The 19597-nt window shown below is 42.1% G+C and overlaps 1 protein-coding gene across 3 annotated transcripts in view; it reads right to left on the bottom strand.

Moving 5' to 3' along the window:
* The window catches only part of PSEN2 (presenilin 2), a 54884-nt gene that overhangs the window by 20668 nt on the left and 14619 nt on the right, over positions 1-19597 (bottom strand). For 2 of the 3 annotated variants that reach the window (XM_083176261.1, XM_083176260.1), the window contains exons 3-6: positions 17009-17241; positions 15679-15820; positions 14246-14313; positions 12812-13032 (exon numbers count right to left, since the gene is read on the bottom strand). In XM_083176261.1, coding sequence (XP_083032387.1) covers positions 12812-13032; positions 14246-14313; positions 15679-15820; positions 17009-17241 — 664 coding nt within the window. The remainder of the gene's footprint in view (positions 1-12811; positions 13033-14245; positions 14314-15678; positions 15821-17008; positions 17242-19597) is intronic. The other variant, XM_083176262.1, reaches the window with a different exon arrangement.

The following is a 19597-nucleotide window of genomic DNA, read 5'->3' as shown; positions in this document are numbered from 1 at the left end:
TCGATACAGTCTGTGTTTTTTTGTGAAAAATACCAATATGTCGTAAAAAAATGGAAAATTTAGCAATTTGCAAAATGTTAAATTTTCTGCTTGTGAGACAAATAATCATACCACTCAAAATAGTTAATAACTAACATAGACCATATGTCTACTTTATGTTTCCATCATTATTTCAACTTCCTTTTAATTTTTTTGGACACTAGGAGGCTTACAATATGAATATCAAATTCTCACATTTTCAAGAAAATTTCAAACACTGATTTTTTTAGGGACCAGTTCAGTTCTGATGTGACTTTGAGGGACTTGTATGTGAGACACCCCCATAAGTGATACCATTTCAAAAACTGCACCCCTCACAGTATTCAAAACAGCATTTTGGAAGTTTGTTAACCCTTTAGGTGTTTCACAGGAATTAAAACAAAGTGTAGGTGAAATTTCAAAATTTCATTTTTTTTGCAGATTTGCAATTTTAATACATTTTTCTAAGGAACACAGTACATTTTACTAGAGAAATGTGACTAAAAATTGATTCCCCCAATTCTTTTGTTTTCATAAATATCCTATATGTGGCCCTAGTGTGCACGTTGACCAAACCACAGGCTTCATAATAGAAGGAGCACCTACTTGATTTTGGAGCCTCCTTTTTATGAGATTATTTTTTAGGCACCATGTAGGTTTCTAGGCACCATAAGATGCTAAAATTTAGGAACCCCCCCACAAGTGACCCCATTTTGCAAACTACACCCCTCAGGGAATTCATCTAGGGGTATAGTGTACATTTCAAACCCCCTGGGGTTTCACCAATTGTGGTACAACTGGGCAGTGAAAATAAAAAATTAAATTTTTTACACAAAAATGCAGTTCTGGCTCAAAATTTTTCATTTTCAGAAGGCATGAAGGAGAAAAAGCACCCCAAAATCTGTGCCCCAATTTCTCCCGAGTACGGCAATGCCTCACATGTGACCAAAAAATACCATTTGGGTGCATGGCAGGACTCAGGAAGGAAGGAGTGATTTTTGGATTTTGCAGCTCAGATTCTGGTGGAATGTTGGTGGGTGCTATGTTGCATTAGCAAGACCCCCCAAGCACCAATACAGTGGAACCCCCCCACAAGTGACCCCATTTTGCAAACTACACCCCTCAGGGAATTCATCTAGGGGTATAGTGTACATTTCAAACCCCCAGGGGTTTCACCAATTTTGATACAACTGGGCAGTGAAAATGAAAAATTACATTTTTTTACACAAAAATGCAGTTCTGGCTCAAAATTTTTCATTTTCAGAAGGTATGAAGGAGAAAAAGCACCCCAAAATCTGTGCCCCAATTTCTCCCGAGTATGGCAATGCCTCATATGTGACCAAAAAATACCAGTTGGGTGCATGGCAGGACTCAGAAGGGAAGGAGTGATTTTTGGTGGTGGAATGTTGGTGGGTGCTATGTCGCATTAGCAAGACCCCCAAAGCACCAATACAGTGGAACCCCCCCACAAGTGACCCCATTTTGCAAACTACACCCCTCAGGGAATTCATCTAGGGGTATAGTGTACATTTAAAACCCCCAGGGGTTTCACCAATTTTGATACAACTGGGCAGTGAAAATGAAAAATTACATTTTTTTACACAAAAATGCAGTTCTGGCTCAAAATTTTTCATTTTCAGAAGGTATGAAGGAGAAAAAGCACCCCAAAATCTGTGCCCCAATTTCTCCCGAGTACGGCAATGCCTCACATGTGACCAAAAAATACCATTTGGGTGCATGGCAGGACTCAGAAGGGAAGGAGTGATTTTTGGATTTTGCAGCTCAGATTCTGGTGGAATTTTGGTGGGTGCTATGTCGCATTAGCAAGACCCCCCAAGCACCAATACAGTGGAACCCCCCCACAAGTGACCCCATTTTGCAAACTACACCCCTCAGGGAATTCATCTAGGGGTATAGTGTACATTTCAAACCCCCAGGGGTTTCACCAATTTTGATACAACTGGGCTGTGCAAATGCAAAATTACATTTTTTACACAAAAATGCAGTTCTGGCTCAAAATTTTTCATTTTCACAAGGAATGAAGGAGACAAAGCACCCCAAAATCTGTGCCCCAATTTCTCCCGAGTACGGCAATGCCTCACATGTGACCAAAAAATACCATTTGGGTGCATGGCAGGACTCAGAAAGGAAGGAGTGATTTTTGGATTTTGCAGCTCAGATTCTGGTGGAATGTTGGTGGGTGCTATGTTGCATTAGCAAGACCCCCCAAGCACCAATACAGTGGAACCCCCCCACAAGTGACCCCATTTTGCAAACTACACCCCTCAGGGAATTCATCTAGGGGTATAGTGTACATTTCAAACCCCCAGGGGTTTCACTAATTTTGATACAACTGGGCAGTGAAAATGAAAAATTACATTTTTTTACACAAAACTGCAGTTCTGGCTCAAAATTTTTCATTTTCATAAGGTATGAAGGAGAAAAAGCACCCCAAAATCTGTGCCCCAATTTCTCCCGAGTATGGCAATGCCTCATATGTGACCAAAAAATACCAGTTGGGTGCATGGCAGGACTCAGAAGGGAAGGAGTGATTTTTGGTGGTGGAATGTTGGTGGGTGCTATGTCGCATTAGCAAGACCCCCAAAGCACCAATACAGTGGAACCCCCCCCACAAGTGACCCCATTTTGCAAACTACACCCCTCAGGGAATTCATCTAGGGGTATAGTGTACATTTCAAACCCCCAGGGGTTTCACCAATTTTGATACAACTGGGCTGTGCAAATGCAAAATTACATTTTTTACACAAAAATGCAGTTCTGGCTCAAAATTTTTCATTTTCACAAGGAATGAAGGAGACAAAGCACCCCAAAATCTGTGCCCCAATTTCTCCTGAGTACGGCAATGCCTCACATGTTACCAAAAAATACCATTTGGGTGCATGGCAGGACTCAGAAAGGAAGGAGTGATTTTTGGATTTTGCAGCTCAGATTCTGGTGGAATGTTGGTGGGTGCTATGTTGCATTAGCAAGACCCCCCAAGCACCAATACAGTGGAACCCCCCCACAAGTGACCCCATTTTGCAAACTACACCCCTCAGGGAATTCATCTAGGGGTATAGTGTACATTTCAAACCCCCAGGGGTTTCACCAATTTTGATACAACTGGGCAGTGAAAATGAAAAATTACATTTTTTTACACAAAAATGTAGTTCTGGCTCAAAATTTTTCATTTTCATAAGGTATGAAGGAGAAAAAGCGGTACTCTTTACCTAGAACGGCGCCCATCGCGGTGATCGCGACATCGCGGGCAGCACATAAACGGCCGCGACGCGATGCCCGCGATTACCGCGATTTTCCCATAGGGAACAATGTTAAAAAGCCTGATTGACCGCGATTTTACTGTAAAATGCCTCAATGCCCGCGATTTTCCCATAGGAATCAATGTTAAATGGGCTACAGAGCCCAAATAGCCCCAATTAACAGTTAAATGTCCCCCCAATTTTTTTACGCCACCCCACGATCCACGCCAACCCGAAGCGTGGCGAGCGCAGCGAGCCCGCGAGGGGCGGCGGTACGTGTCCTCCGACCTTTTCATGCCCTACTATCCACGTCGGCGTGGAGTTGAGAATAGAATAGTGTGGCGAGCGCAGCGAGCCACCGAGCCCGAAGCGTGGCGAGCGCAGCGAGCCCCGCGAGGGGACGCGGATACCTTCACAGTTATACGCGTCCCCTCGCGGACTTCACAGGTGTCCGTGGCGACGCGGACACCTGTGAAGCCCGCGAAGGGACGCGTTTACCTGTGAAGGTATCCGCGTCCCCTCGCGGGGCTCGCTGCGCTCGCCACGCTTCGGGCTCGGTGGCTCGCTGCGCTCGCCACACTATTCTATTCTCAACTCCACGCCGACGTGGATAGTAGGGCATGAAAAGGTCGGAGGACGCGTACCGCCGCCCCTCGCGGGCTCGCTGCGCTTCGGGTTGGCGTGGATCGTGGGGTGGCGTAAAAAAATTGGGGGGACATTTAAGGGTTAATTGGGGCTATTTGGGCTCTGTAGCCCATTTAACATTGATTCCTATGGGAAAATCGCGGGCATTGAGGCATTTTACAGTAAAATCGCGGTCAATCAGGCTTTTTAACATTGTTCCCTATGGGAAAATCGCGGTAATCGCGGGTACCCGATTTTGATGTACCCGCGATTTACCCGCGATGCCCGCGATTACCGCGATTTTTTACCCCCGACGCCCGCGATTCTGATCGCGGGCGCCGTTCTAGGTAAAGAGTACCGAAAAAGCACCCCAAAATCTGTGCCCCAATTTCTCCCGAGTATGGCAATGCCTCATATGTGACCAAAAAATACCAGTTGGGTGCATGGCAGGACTCAGAAGGGAAGGAGTGATTTTTGGTGGTGGAATGTTGGTGGGTGCTATGTCGCATTAGCAAGACCCCCAAAGCACCAATACAGTGGAACCCCCCCACAAGTGACCCCATTTTGCAAACTACACCCCTCAGGGAATTCATCTAGGGGTATAGTGTACATTTCAAACCCCCAGGGGTTTTACCAATTTTGATACAACTGGGCAGTGAAAATGAAAAATTACATTTTTTTACACAAAAATGCAGTTCTGGCTCAAAATTTTTCATTTTCAGAAGGTATGAAGGAGAAAAAGCACCCCAAAATCTGTGCCCCAATTTCTCCCGAGTACGGCAATGCCTCATGTGTGACCAAAAAGTGGCAGGACTCAGAAGGGAAGGAGTGATATTTGGATTTTGCAGCACAAATTCTGGTGGAATGTTGGTGGGTGCTATGTCGCATTAGCAAGACCCCCAAAGCACCAATACAGTGGAACCACCCCACAAGTGACCCCATTTTGCAAACTACACCCCTCAGGGAATTCATCTAGGGGTATAGTGTACATTTCAAACCCCCAGGGGTTTTACCAATTTTGATACAACTGGGCAGTGAAAATGAAAAATTACATTTTTTTACACAAAAATGCAGTTCTGGCTCAAAATTTTTCATTTTCAGAAGGTATGAAGGAGAAAAAGCACCCCAAAATCTGTGCCCCAATTTCTCCCGAGTACGGCAATGCCTCATGTGTGACCAAAAAGTGGCAGGACTCAGAAGGGAAGGAGTGATATTTGGATTTTGCAGCACAAATTCTGGTGGAATGTTGGTGGGTGCTATGTCGCATTAGCAAGACCCCCAAAGCACCAATACAGTGGAACCCCCCCACAAGTGACCCCATTTTGCAAACTACACCCCTCAGGGAATTCATCTAGGGGTATAGTGTACATTTCAAACCCCCAGGGGTTTCACCAATTGTGGTACAACTGGGCAGTGAAAATGAAAAATTACATTTTTTTACACAAAAATGCAGTTCTGGTTTAAAATTTTTCATTTTCATAAGGTATGAAGGAGAAAAAGCACCCCAAAATCTGTGCCCCAATTTCTCCCGAGTATGGCAATGCCTCATATGTGACCAAAAAATACCAGTTGGGTGCATGGCAGGACTCAGAAGGGAAGGAGTGATTTTTGGATTTTGCAGCTCAGATTCTGGTGGAATGTTGGTGGGTGCTATGTGGCATTAGCAAGACCCCCGAAGCACGGTGAAATGATGAACCTAATAATCCATAGATGTGTGGTATATTTTAAAACACTCCTTTATACATAGGCCGGGTTTGTCGGGGCAAGTTTCACAGTGGAAAATAGTTTCCTTTCTTATTCCCTTTTTATAGCAAACTTTGCACCTTTTTTGTGTCCTGCCCTTTCTTGCAGTGGAGGGGATTTCGTTCGGAAAATGCTGCCCTGGTACAATACGGGGGCCAGTACTAGAAGTACTGGGGCCCTCTGCCTGCTGGTTCCCAAATACTAGGCCCTTTATGACTTCCTCTTGAAAGTGCATAAATGTCCCCCTCTGGCCGGTAGAACGGAATAGCACGTAAGCGTTATACAGTGCCATCTGGATGATATACACGGCCAGCTTCTTGTACCAGATTTTTGTTTTCCGCAGGGCACTGTACGGCTTCAGTACCTGATCTGAAAGATCCACTCCGCCCATGTACCTATTGTAATCCAGGATACAATTAGGTTTTGGGGTGTGGGTACTGGTACCTCGTACAGGGACGGAGGTGGTACTGTCTCCGTGAATTGTTGTCAGTATAAGGACATCCCTCTTGTCCTTATATTTGACCAACAACATATTTTCGGTGCATATTCCCCTGCTTTCACCCCTTCTCATTACTTGGGCAATGTGCGTTTTTGGGAGGCCTTTTTGGTTCTTGCGCACAGTACCGCAAGCTGCTGTACCTCTTGAACCAAGGGCCTTAAACAGGGGGATGCTAGTGTAAAAGTTATCCACATAGAGGTGATAACCTTTATCCAGGAAGGGGTGCACTAAATCCCAGACAATTTTTCCACTAACACCTACGAGGGAGGGGGGGCATTCTGGCGGTTCAATTCTTGAATCCTTCCCTTCATATACCCTAAACCTGTGAGTGTACCCTGAGGTGCTTTCACACAGCTTATACATTTTTATGCCATACCTTGCCCTCTTACTGGGAAGGTACTGGCGGAATTTAACCCTTCCTTTAAAATGTATAAAGGGACTCGTCTATGCAAATGAATTTATCTGGGATGTACATCTCTTCAAATTTGGCAATGAAATGATCAATGACCGGCCTGACTTTGAATAGCCGGTCAAAGGTGGGATCATCTCTGGGTGGGCACTGTGCATTATCGTTGTAATGCAAAAATTTAAGGATCGTCTCAAATCGAGCCCGGGGCATGGCCATACGGTAAAATGGGGTGCTGTACAGAACATCTGTACTCCAATATTGCCTAATTTCTGGCTTTTTTACTATGCCCATATGAAACACCAGACCCCAAAACGTCATCATCTCTACTGCATCTACAGGGGTCCACCTAGCAAATGATGACGTGGGGTTTTGAGCAATAAACTGCTGGGCATATAAATTAGTTTGGTCCACCATTAAATTTATAAAATCATCAGAGAAAAATAATTTGAAAAAGTCAATTTCTCTGAGACCTGTGGAATCAAATTGGATTCCTGGCATGGCCAAAAACTCAGGAACCTGGGGCTCAAAATTGTCTGGTGGTGGGGTCCATACGAGATCAATTATTGGGGGGTGGGTCTCAGCTGCTCTACGGGGGCGTCTTTGAGGGGGTCCCTCATCACCAGAGGAGGAAGAGGAGCTTAAGACGAATCCTTCAAATTCCCCGCTTGCATCACTGGCTGTGTCAGAGTCAGAGGCAAGCATGGCATATGCCTCCTCCGCTGAATACATTCTTCTGGATGACTGGGATGACATTTGGGATGACATTTGGGATGACATTTTTATTTTTGTGTTACTGGTAGTGAAATGTTTCAACACGTGTATAGTGTAGGGGGGGGTACAAACTTTATTTCAACCCGGGGGGTATGTAGTGTGTAGTGTGTATGTAGTGCAGAAAAAAAAAAATACTTTATACAAAAAAAAAAAATTGAAGGGGTTAAAAAAAAAAAAAAATTGAAGGGGTTAAAAAAAAAAAAAAAAAGGTCCTGCGCCAAAAATTGAGCACAGATGTTGGTCAGTAACGTCCGTCACTGAACAGCGCTCAAAGGCAACAGGAATTTGATCAAAAAAAAAAAAAAAAAAAATAGATCAACCCTGTGCCGAAAAAGATGATCAGTGATGTACGTCACTGATCAGCGCACAGTGGCCACAGGACACCCACAAAATCACAGTGTGTGTAAAAAAAAAATTAAAAAAAGACCCCACAGCACCCACAAAAAAAAAAAAGGTGATCAGTGATGCGACACTGATTACCAGTGAGGGGCAGCAGGTGCACAACCTTTGGTGCAACTGACAGTGCAACTGGCAGGTATATATAAAAAAAAAAAAACCTCTGCACCCCCAAAAAGTTGCTGATCACCTCAGATATAGTGATCAGCACAAAAGGCGGGGGCAGCAGACACAAAATTTAGCACTCTCTATCACTCTCTGTCACTATCTCTCTATCTCTCACTATCTATCACTCTATGACACTGCAGCAGCAGCACTGACAGTTATATATATGAAAAATAACCCCTGCACCCCCAAAAAGTTGCTGGGGGTGCACAAAAGGGGGGCAGCAGACACAAAATATAGCAGTCTCTATCACTCTCTGTCACTATCTCTATCTCTCTATCTCTCACTATCTATCACTCTATGACACTGCAGCAGCAGCACTGACAGGTATATATATATATATATATATATATAAAAAACCCTGCGCCCCCAAAAAGTTGCTGATCAGTTAATTTATACTGATCAGCACAAAAGGGGGGGCAGCAGTCAGTTATATAAAAAATATATAGCACAATCTGTCACTATCTCTCTCTATCTCTCTCTATCTCTCTCTATCTCTCTATCTATAACTCTATTACACTGCAGCAGCACAAAATATAGCACTCTCTGTCACTAGGCCTCTCTATCTCTCTCTATCTCTCTCTCTCTATCTCTCTATCTAATAACTCGCAGCAGCACAACACAGCACAACACAGCACAGGATGTCACAAGAGGAAGCAAGATCCAGGCAGTGATCAGGTAAGTATTTAGCAAGGTTCTGGTCAGTAAATGGCGACAGCTGGGCACGGTGACCGCACTGCACGCTATTCCAGACCGGAATGGCGTCTGCAGTGCAGTCACCGTTAGTTTAAACCCCCCTCCATGGCTGTGATTGGTCCGTCGGTCCGTGGCCCATCAGCTCACCCAGAAGAGTAGGCAAATCTCCCAGGCCAGCTGCTATCCACCATAACATGATTGGTAGTGAATCTCAAGATAGTGACAATGCCTGTAGTCTTGCAATTTTCAGACAAAACCCACTTTGCCCCTATACAGCACCATTCCCTCCATCATGCCCCCCCCCCCCCCCCCCCCCCATATCATGGCAAGCTGGTCGGCATGGTAGTGTGGTGAGGCAGCCAGAATATCAGCAAGTATGAGATCAAATAGCCTGATTTTATATCTGAATATAGACACCATTTTTACAACAAATTGGCACTAAACCATAAGGAAAAATCAGCCATTTCATGGTCTTGATTTTCAATTTATACATAAAAGCTAATTGCTGTTAAAAGGTAAAGGTGTTTTTTGCCTTTTAAATCATTGCCACTTTAACACTTCAGCAGATTTGACGAAAACCTTGCCGTTGTTTGCATATTGCAGTGTATCACCCCCTCCATGTGGTTAGTGTAAATATGCACACACACACACAAGTAAACAAACATGAAACTAAAACAGCGTTGCCATGAAAACCAGGTTCCTCAGACTGTACTGATTTAGTTCCTGACACAAGGTGATATATACCTCACAGCTGTTGTGTGCACTAAACAAAATACAAACTACTACTGGAAAAGTATTTAAAGGGGACAAAATCTAATATACTGGAATACTTTCTAATGTACTGTGAGAATAGTGTTCACTCTAGGTTTATTTCGAGCAAAGTGCTTATCACAGGGCACATTTTAATTTTGAAAAGCAACATTTTGTACTTGCCATGTTACCATAACTATGTACTAGCATGTTTTGAATTGTGGGTAATAATGTGTGGAACAGTATTATATTTTAAAATGTCCTCAAATGCCCCTAAGCCATCAGATAACCCAACATGCATCATTTGGTCCCCTTAGTCCTAACTACATACCATTATACCACAACTCATGCACCTGCAATGCCCATCTGACAACACATGCCCCTTTAGTACCCCACAAAAATCTCTCTGTAGCCGAGAGAGAGAGAGAGAGAGAGAGAGAGAGAGAGAGAGAGAGAGAGAGAGAGAGAGAGAGAGAGAGAGAGAGAGAGAGAGAAAGAAAGAATATGCCGATACTTTTATATATTGATGGTCTCTCCTTAAATTTGGAGGCATATGCTGAAGTAGTATATTTAAGAGAAAAAAATGGTAGTCGCACAGGAAGAGTAAAGTAGATCAAAAGGTGGCCCCTCAATAGATGTCTACTGGTATAAATTTATATAACGAATGAGGGTGTGCTACCACGGGACATCAATTGATTACATACATGGTTCTGTATGCCCACGAAGTATACGGTCGGCGTACGCTTCGCTAATGAGCTTCGTCAGGACTTTGGTCCTGACGAAGCTCATTAGCGAAGCGTACGCCGACCGTACACTTCGTGGGCTACCCCCACTCCCCCATCCCCAATGAAATGTACAAAAATTTTTAACTGTCTAGTTTAAAATTGTGGTATTGTGGTATTGAGCGGTCGTGTGAACATACAGCCCGTTGGCTGAGGGCGCACTCCTACCCACTTTTAACATATTAGAACTGTCACCCAGTCCTGCTGATTGTGAGACGGCGTGTCATACTAGAGCACGCCGCACTCCAGGGACTGTGGGATTAACGCTGCTACCGATACGCACAGTCAACGTGTAGGCACCGCATATTGAGCGGCAGCCGGTGCTATCATACATAAGCACCGGCTATTTTTAATTGTATCTTTACATTGCCAATACGCCGTACATTAGAGACTGTGTGATCAGCGTTAATTATTGATAGGCACAGTCAGCGTGTTAGTACCGCATACTGAGCGGCTACCGGTGCCCCTGAACACAAGCACTGGTTATTTGAATTTTACTCTCACGCTGTCAAACACGCTACATACCCTTCACCTATCTGGATAAAATGTTTGGAGTTGCACCATCCTTTCCCCAATAATTGGGGTGATTTGGTTTCAACTCTGCTGAAACCTATAAGTTCACTATCCGCCACATATTTATAAAGAATCCGTAATATACTCTCTAGACAGTGTATATAATCCAAGTGGAAACCGATAATAAGGAGTGTGGGGCCCCACGTTGTTAGGATAACTTATATCCTTTTTTAACAAGAATTTGGGGCAGATGTATTAAGCCTGGTGAAGAGATAAACTGGAGATAAAGTGGAAGGACATAACGCACCAGCCAATCAGATCCCAACTGTCATATTTCAAACACAGCTGATTGGCTGGTGCGTTAACTCTTCCAAGTTATCTCCACTTTATCTCCAGTTTATCTCTTCTCCAGGCTTAATACATCTGCCCCTATGTATGTCTTCAATGTTTTGTGTCATTTTATTTCGCTATACTTTTAACCAAATATAAATAAAGGTTACATTTTAATAAATCTTCTATAGGTGCACCACACAGTGACAATTCTTCCTGTCCAGAACCATGTATATGCTGAAGTAGATAATTTTTCTAGGAATACCCTCGCACTCTAGATTACTTAAATCTATAAGTAATGAGGTAACAGGACTTTATTCCATTACTATTAAAAACAGAGAGGCACTGGGGTTAGAAATGAATGTCTAAGGCAAACAACACATTTATAAGGGGTAAGTACAATGGTCTGATTCATCAAATGCAACAGCAGACAGTACAGTATGTTATTTTTTCTGTAACCCTTTCTGAGGAACACCTAACAGAAGGTTTGAAAGCCACGAGTACAATCTGCATTTACTGATCAGCAACAATGCCATATTAGTCAAGGTTCCATTATAATCAAGAATCAGTGAATATAGATCATATATAGTGTATGTTTTGCAACTCTCACAGTGTACAGTACAGTATATTAGTGTTCATTCTAGAACTCGCCAACTTTGAAAATCCATGCCGTTCCTCTTCCCTACCTGGGGTGTCGCTGTCTGCTGTAGTGCTTCTAGCACAGTATGGTCTGTATATCAGTACTGATATGCAAACCAGACCTGTGCTAGCAACACCACAGCAGACAGCGACGCCTCAGACAGGGAAGTGAAACTGCATGGGTTTTCAAAGTTGGCGGGTGCTAGAATGAACACTATGGGGGGTATTGAATCTTCGGGTCACGGCAGACGAGCTTGCTCGCCTGCCGTGACCCAGTCCCGTTCTCGGTCAGCTCGACCGAGAACAAGCAGGCGGGATTCAATGTCCCGCCTGCAGCGGGACGAGAAGGGGGCGTGGCCGCGAGTTGCGGCCGGGGAATGACGAGATGCAGCCGGCAGCTCGTCATTTCCCGGCTGTTCTCGGCAGAACGAGCCCGACAGCTAAAGATGTCGGGCTCGTTCTGCCCGGAAACCCTGTTCAATGCTGTCGGGGAAGACAGCATTGAATAGGGCCCGTCGAGCATCTACCCCACGGGAGATGCTCGACGGCGATTGAATATCCCCCTATATATTTGTTCTCTTTTTTTTTTTTGTTCTAAAAGTTGAAACTGCATATTCCTAACCTCCATTGGACCAAGTTATCTTCATTTAACAGAGGGAGGGCATAAAAGTAAGTGAAATTAAATGTAATAGTGAAGGACTTTATCACTTTAAAAAACTTATTGGTCACTACATTTTTGTAGAATATTAGGAATTAGAAAAGCCGGGTCATTCTCTGCAACCAGTGACATTAGCACAATAAATGCCTCCAGGAAGGGATTACTCTTTGAGTGAATTTGACAAAATAGGTGTGAAAAGTGGCAAGAAAACATTTTTATTCATCATAATGAACTGTAATGTTCACCTTACATAGGAAATATAATCTGTTTGTTTCCATATTTTTTATTTTAATTTATATAAGAAATGTGAGCGACGCTGGCATTTTATGCGTATATTTTGCACATCTCTCGCAGAGATTTTGCCAATCAAAGGGTTAACATGCAATTGCGCTTCCGTGGTATTTACACTGTCCTTGTGATCAATAGATTCCCTGCTGAAGGTATTTACTCACGTGGTATATACAGTGAGAACTGTAAGCCTACATATGATCCCTGAAAATAAATGTGTTTTCCACAATGTGTCTATTCATTTAATTATATACAAAATCAGTCACATACCGTAAATAGATATTGCTCCTAGTATAACCCACGCTGACCACTCTGGCAAATACTTGATGAATACAAGGGCCATAAGAGCGCTGATCATAATAAGATAAGCCTGCTGTAACTGTAGAGGACCCTTCCAATGAATGCAGATCATTCCCACGGCACCAAAGTTCCAGATGACCATGATTAAGGTTGGGTAGTCCATTGCCACATTGTACGTCTTAAAAACTTCACTATGTCATGAAATAACAGCAATTTAGAAAAGAAACAATGATGTTACAGTACAAATTATCGCAATACCTCAGGTGATAGTTCCTAATGAATCAATAGGCTGCATTCATAAGATACTCATGCATTCAAGTGCATTATTCAACTTTTAGTTTATAAAGCAGCATTAAAAACCATAAATAATATCAGTCACATATGCTGCATTATATCATTTTATTTCATTAAATTGGACACAGCACGCACTAATATATCAAATATTAGAGTTACTACACAAACTGCAGTCTGTAAAAAAGATGACTGTATCCTCTCAAAAGCAGAAAAATCATTAGGTAGACACAGATCAGAATGTGGATATTTATTATTAATAATAATAATAATAATAATAATAATAATAAGGACAAGGAGGAAGAGAAGAACATTGCGTGCCTCTTCCAAGACAATGACATGGATTTAATTTACCACAGCATATTAAACATAGTATTCAAAACCAAAGTTAACGATAAATAAAATAAAGCATATTTGATATGAGATATCAATAAAATAGTATTATTTATTTGAGAAGTAAACAAATACCTAATAAATAATCACATGGAGACAGGAAAAACTGGACACACACTATACAATAATCTGTCAGATAATCTGTTCAATTCGCCTGGTTGGGAACAAATGACAATCAACCATTTGCTCCCAAACACTGGAAAATGGGCAAAAACAGTCATTCAGATAAATTGTTATCTGCCAGATAACTGTCCAGTGTACATTTAGCTTTAGACACATAAAACTACTTACAAGGTATTTTGAAAGTATAGTTAAGAAACATGCAACTACATATCCAATAAAATACATAAAGGAAGTATACATTTATTGTCCTGAAGATGGTGTTTTACATACAATGGGGGACATTTACTAAGATGTTTATTCTACTTCACATGGGATGTTGCTATGGGTAACCAATCAGAATATACTTCTGATGTATTTAGCACCCTGTAGAAGATAGTAGACAGGATCTGATTGGTTGCCCATAGCAACATTACATGTGAAGTAGAATACACATCTTAGTAAATTTCCCCCAATGAAAGGTTGAAGAAACATGCAATTTTGGTCCGTAGTGTTTTAACAGACACACATTATTGGGAAGACACAGAGTGTCGTCCCTTTATAAAAATAATGTGTATGGCATTGAATGGTACTTAGATACTCTAGCGTAGACATACTTACCCAAGGTATATGTACGAGAACATGAAAAGCAGCATCAGCGATGACAGAATCAGCCAGCCATGAATAAACTAAAACACAGAAACAATTGTTAGGAGTTAACTAGCATAATTTAAAGCACAACACCGACAAAAATAAATAACCTTATCCATTAAACGTTACAATGCCTTTAATGTTATAACATTCCAAATGCTATCAGATAGATCAGGGGTCCTCAAACTATTTGCTCTGGGACTCCATCAGACAATAAAAATAATTAAGTGACCCCAGCAAGTTACTGCAGAAGGTCATCACATCACATGTGTAGTCAGCAGACAGCACATACATGGCAGCACAAGTGATAGGAGGAGTCTAACATAACAGACAATTCAACAGATTGTTCAGACTCCTTGAATCACTGACTGAGATTAGAAAAGTCATCAGCCTGATGGTCATCAGCATGGCGTCGTGACGCCATGCTGAGAACGTCGGGACCCACTTTGGGGTCAGGAGCCACAGTTTGAGAACCGCTGAGATAGATTCATGCTATGGGGCTCATACAGCTAGGGTGGATTGTCCCAATTCCTCGTTGTGCCAATCACCAAAAAGAAATTTTAAATGCATCCGTATTATTTATTGTACTGTGATATCTAAATGAATGCATGTTGTAGAATGATTACTCTAAGTACAAAATTGACTGTTCTTAACTTCAAAAATGAAATGGAATACAATATTACTTATTTTTACATCTATAACCAAACTATTCATTGTTCAATGCGGCAGTAATTAACCTTTCAAACTGAAAACGGGACCAACTTGGATTAATAAAATAATTTCAAGCCCTGTCAAATCTGCTGAAACCATGTTCACACTGCAGGCTGGGCTGGATAACTGCCAGGATGTTACATTCAAATTGCACCCGAGTCTTATACTGGCAGATCTACTGGTGCTTGAAGATGACATCATCTCCAAGCAAGCTGATCCGCCTCTCAGGTATTTTTAGCGACCCAGTTACGATAACACAGGTCGCTCCTTTCACACCGTAATGCACCCGGGTTTGGTTCTAGCCGTAACCCTGGTCGCAACTCTGGTCGAGTCTTTTACACTAAGAGCCAGATGTACTAAGCTTGAAAAGTGATAAAATGGCGAGTGATAAACCACCAGCCAATCGGCTCCTACCTGCCATGTCACAGGATGTTTTTGAAAAATGACAGACAGGTGCTTATTGGTTGGTGGTTCATCACTCTTCATTTTATCACTTTTCAATCTTAGTACATCTGGCTTAATACATCTTGCTCTAAGACAGGACCCGGGTCACACCAGTTTATCCCAGAAATATCCCAGGTTATTATATCACCGTGAAAGGGACATAAAGGGTTTATGATGTTAACCCAAACAGAAAAACACCACAATTCTTCACTTTGGGAGGGAGTTATTAAATGAGCAATCCTTCTTACTTTGTAGCAGCGATACTTGTATAAGAGTACAAGGAATACAGTCATCACCAGAATAACACTGATCATAATGAGTGTATTCAGCACTGAATTTAGAAGTCGTTGACCGACAGATGTTGTGTCTTCAGTAAAAGGTGTATAAATTCTGAAGGAGAAAAAGGAAAAATAAATCAATTAAAATAAAAACAGCTAAAAAATAAAAAAAAAAACTATAAATATTCAAGTAAAATATTTGCTTCAGCTTTACAGAATGTCTGTAAATGTACAACGGTCTCACACTTATAAACAGGGGGCCAAACTTGTATTTTCTCAGTGTCCTCAATAAAACACAGTCTTGTGCGATTGTACCCACCCACCCTCTGTCTGTAAATGTAGCAGAGAAAAAAATGTATACTTCAGTATTACCCTTACTTACACTGCAGGTAAAATTACATATTTCCTAAATTACAAATCCATTTCCTATTGTTTAAAAGTCTAATAATATGACATGATAACATGGTGTCCGTATGGGTTTGCTGCATTAGCCGCGGGTCTCGCTGTTTCCGGACAGGATGGCGAGGATTCCTCCGGAATGATGAATAGGGCAAGCGGCCGGCGAGGGGGCTAAACAGCGAGGATCTCAGAAAACCAGCGATCCTCGCTGTTTAGCCCCCTCACCAACCTAGACTTTGAGTCAAATTAGGTTAATTTGTAAAAACTGAAGTAGAGTCTTTAAAATGTATTAGCCATTTGTGGCTGCACTACATGGATCCTTGACACTTTGAATTTGTTAAAATAGGGATGAAAATTGCCAAGCAAAACAAAAAATTGTATTCATTTAACCTGTAATATTTACCTTTTATTGGAAATATAATCCTTTACACATTTTTTTATTTGAATTTATATAACAAATGTGAGCGACACTGGCATTTTTAGCAGATATTTTGAACATCTCCCACAGAGATGTTGGCACTCAAAGAACAAGCTATAGGAAGATTCATTAACCTTCTCATGCTGCACACCCCTGCCAAACTAACACTTATATAAATCACTTTCTAATATACAAACTAAATATTACCCTATTAATAAATATTTGATCAATTACGTTTTTTTATAAATTATGTACATTTTGCTTGCTTACCACCTACTACCTAAGACAGCAGTCTCTTTATATACACAGCCCTGCTCCCAATACATTACTTTTAATCCCCATACCTGCCTATCAAGTAATGACATATCTAAAGACAGCATAAATGATTATTGATAATCTATTTTTATTGTTCACTGCTATATATGACTTTATAAATAACATTAATACACTATATATCATTTAAGCAGAATAAATCATACTCACAGTTGTCCATTTTTCTCAGTATAGAAGCTGACAGATTTTATCGTAGCAACGACAACCACCATGCACAGAGTGACTGGAATGAATAGCATTATGACATGTTTAGCACCATATTTAAGTGTCAGCTCTTCCTCCTCACTGTCCACTGGGACTTCCCTGTCAGAGGCCCCCACACCTGAAGTCTCACCATTAGATGCATCGCTAAGCACCTGTGCACTACTGGTATATTGTTTCTGCTGGAAATAAAGAGACTGATTAAAAAATGAGCACAACAAATACACCTACAGAGTCAATGGCTGACAGTAGATATAAGGCAGAGAATGGAAAGGGCCGAATAGTATGCTTCGCTAAATTTGGAAGGCTGCTCAATATGGATTTTGATAGATAGAGGTACTGCTTTGTGGCTGGACCGAGCACTGGTGTATGTAGTGTTTGTAAACAGCGGTTTAGGGATTTTGGAGCAGAGGGTGTAGAAGTTCTGATTGTGGCTTAAGCCCCACACACACTAGAGGATATTGTGAAAGATATCACTCAGAAAGAGGCTTCTGAGCGATATCCTTCATTAATCTAGGTGTGAAGAGAGATTAGGATAATGCATGTTTTTGCGGGTCCTGGTGATGTCACTGAATGATATCAGCGACTGATATCGTTCAGTGCGTACGAGGCGGATATAATTAACTGTATCGGCATCGGCCGGGTTGGCTACTGTGTATGGGGCTGTAGTCAATGGCGATCTCTATCCCTACTTACCCTATCTAGCGGCAAAGTTGATGCTGATCGCTGACAGTACCAGTAATGTACAGTAATGTCAGAAGTCCTCGTTGTGGATTATGATGATGTCAGACTTCAGATATAGTGTACGCCTTTGGTCCTGCTTCTTTTCAGTGATTCTGGCAGGGCCCACACATTATAGTAATGGGACAGAACCAGCGATCAACCTCAGCTTTAGCATTGGATAAGGTAGGTTAAGGAAAGATATTGCCTCTGACTACATCACAACCAAAACTTCTACCCCCTTTCCTCCAATGTTTCTAAATAGGCTGCACTCATTATGACTGTCGTTTGTTTTCTTTTTTTTATTATTCTTCCTTTGCTCATTATTATTTTTCATTTCTTTTTTTGCACTACATACACCAGCACTCTGTTCTGCCACAAAGCTGCACCTCTATTTATAAGAACAAGGTAATTTACCAATGCAATAACACTATAATCCCCCACACACCTCATAACAATGGGTGTCAAGTGAGCTTGCTGCCTTTGAGATGCCCACCTACTGATGCACCAGTGAAATTTTGAATTCCTCTAATGTATCAGAAAAAAATCAATAACATCAATGTCGAAACATAGCAGAGCCACAATAAAATGGCTCCAGTAATGACGGTGTAGTCCACTACTCATTCTGAGATTAAATTATGAATGTCTTTAGAGATACTTAAACATTTCCATGGTTAATGGGAAAAATTGTTTGCCAATTCTTTTTTTGCATCTGTAAAATCTGCAATGTCCTGCTTGATTTGAACACACAAAACACAAGGAGGCAATTCAGGTGCGGATGTAAAGTAGCCACTGTACACTGTATGAATATATCAATCAATGTCTTCACTCTGCACATGTGTGTGATGCACAGTGCGCATGCGCAAGTTTGGTCGCAGAAAGATTTTATAAGTGAGTGACAGGAAGTCAGCATTTGGGGGTGGTAATGGGAACACAGGCATGTCATGGCCTTTGGGACAGAGGTTTCTTGGCAAGCATATATTAGTGACTGGCCTCTCCAGTGACTACTGGAGAGGCCTCTACTTCCCTGGAGGTCAGCTGAGCCCTCGCTTCTGCAGGGGCACTCAGGTGACCTGATGTGGGAGGATATTAGCAAAATTTCTGAAATTATGCAGCGCCATATGCAACTGATGTGATCGCAGAGGACGTTCGTTTGCACAGATTACCTCCTACCCATATTAGCATATAATTGCAGTTGAATACAGCAAAAGCATTGCAACAGGAGTAGGAAGAACAACCTTATCTGAATGACCCCAACTGAGCCAGAGGTTCCCAAACTTGGCTCTACAGGCACCCTAACAATATGGTTTTAAGAATATCCATGTTTGACCACAGGTGACTTAGTTGAGTATCTTTAAAACCTGGACTGTTAGGGTGCTTTGAGAATTGTGTTTGGGAACCTCTGCACTGATTAAAGAGGAGCATCATGAAAAACCAAAAACATATGGGGGGGGGGGGGCGGGGGGGGGCTATTCAATTGCTTATAGCTCCCGTAGCTGCTGTCTAAAGTAGCTAAGGGAGCAATGCTGCCTAGTTTACCACTTGTCCACAGGAGCTATAGCCACCTGAAAATGGTGGCAGCCCATTATACCGTGGGCAACTCACCGCATAGCCGGCCAGGCAGAGTATTCCCCGGAACCCTCCCCAGAACAGTGTTTGTGCGGTCAGTTTGGAGAGGCTTACCATACTATCTCTTTAGACTAGGATATTAATGATTTACACAGGTTCTGTGGCTGGCTGAGGTTAAGCCTGCATTTCGCCTAATCAGGCACAGGACCTGGGTAGTCCATGAGGGTATGGTACTGTAAATCTAAGTTT

Source organism: Crinia signifera, chromosome 3 (genome assembly GCF_055691185.1).
Source record: "Crinia signifera chromosome 3, ASM5569118v1, whole genome shotgun sequence".
Taxonomy (NCBI): domain Eukaryota; kingdom Metazoa; phylum Chordata; class Amphibia; order Anura; family Myobatrachidae; genus Crinia; species Crinia signifera.
The sequence above is the reverse complement of the archived record's forward strand: the minus strand, read 5'-3'. Positions and strand labels throughout refer to the sequence as shown.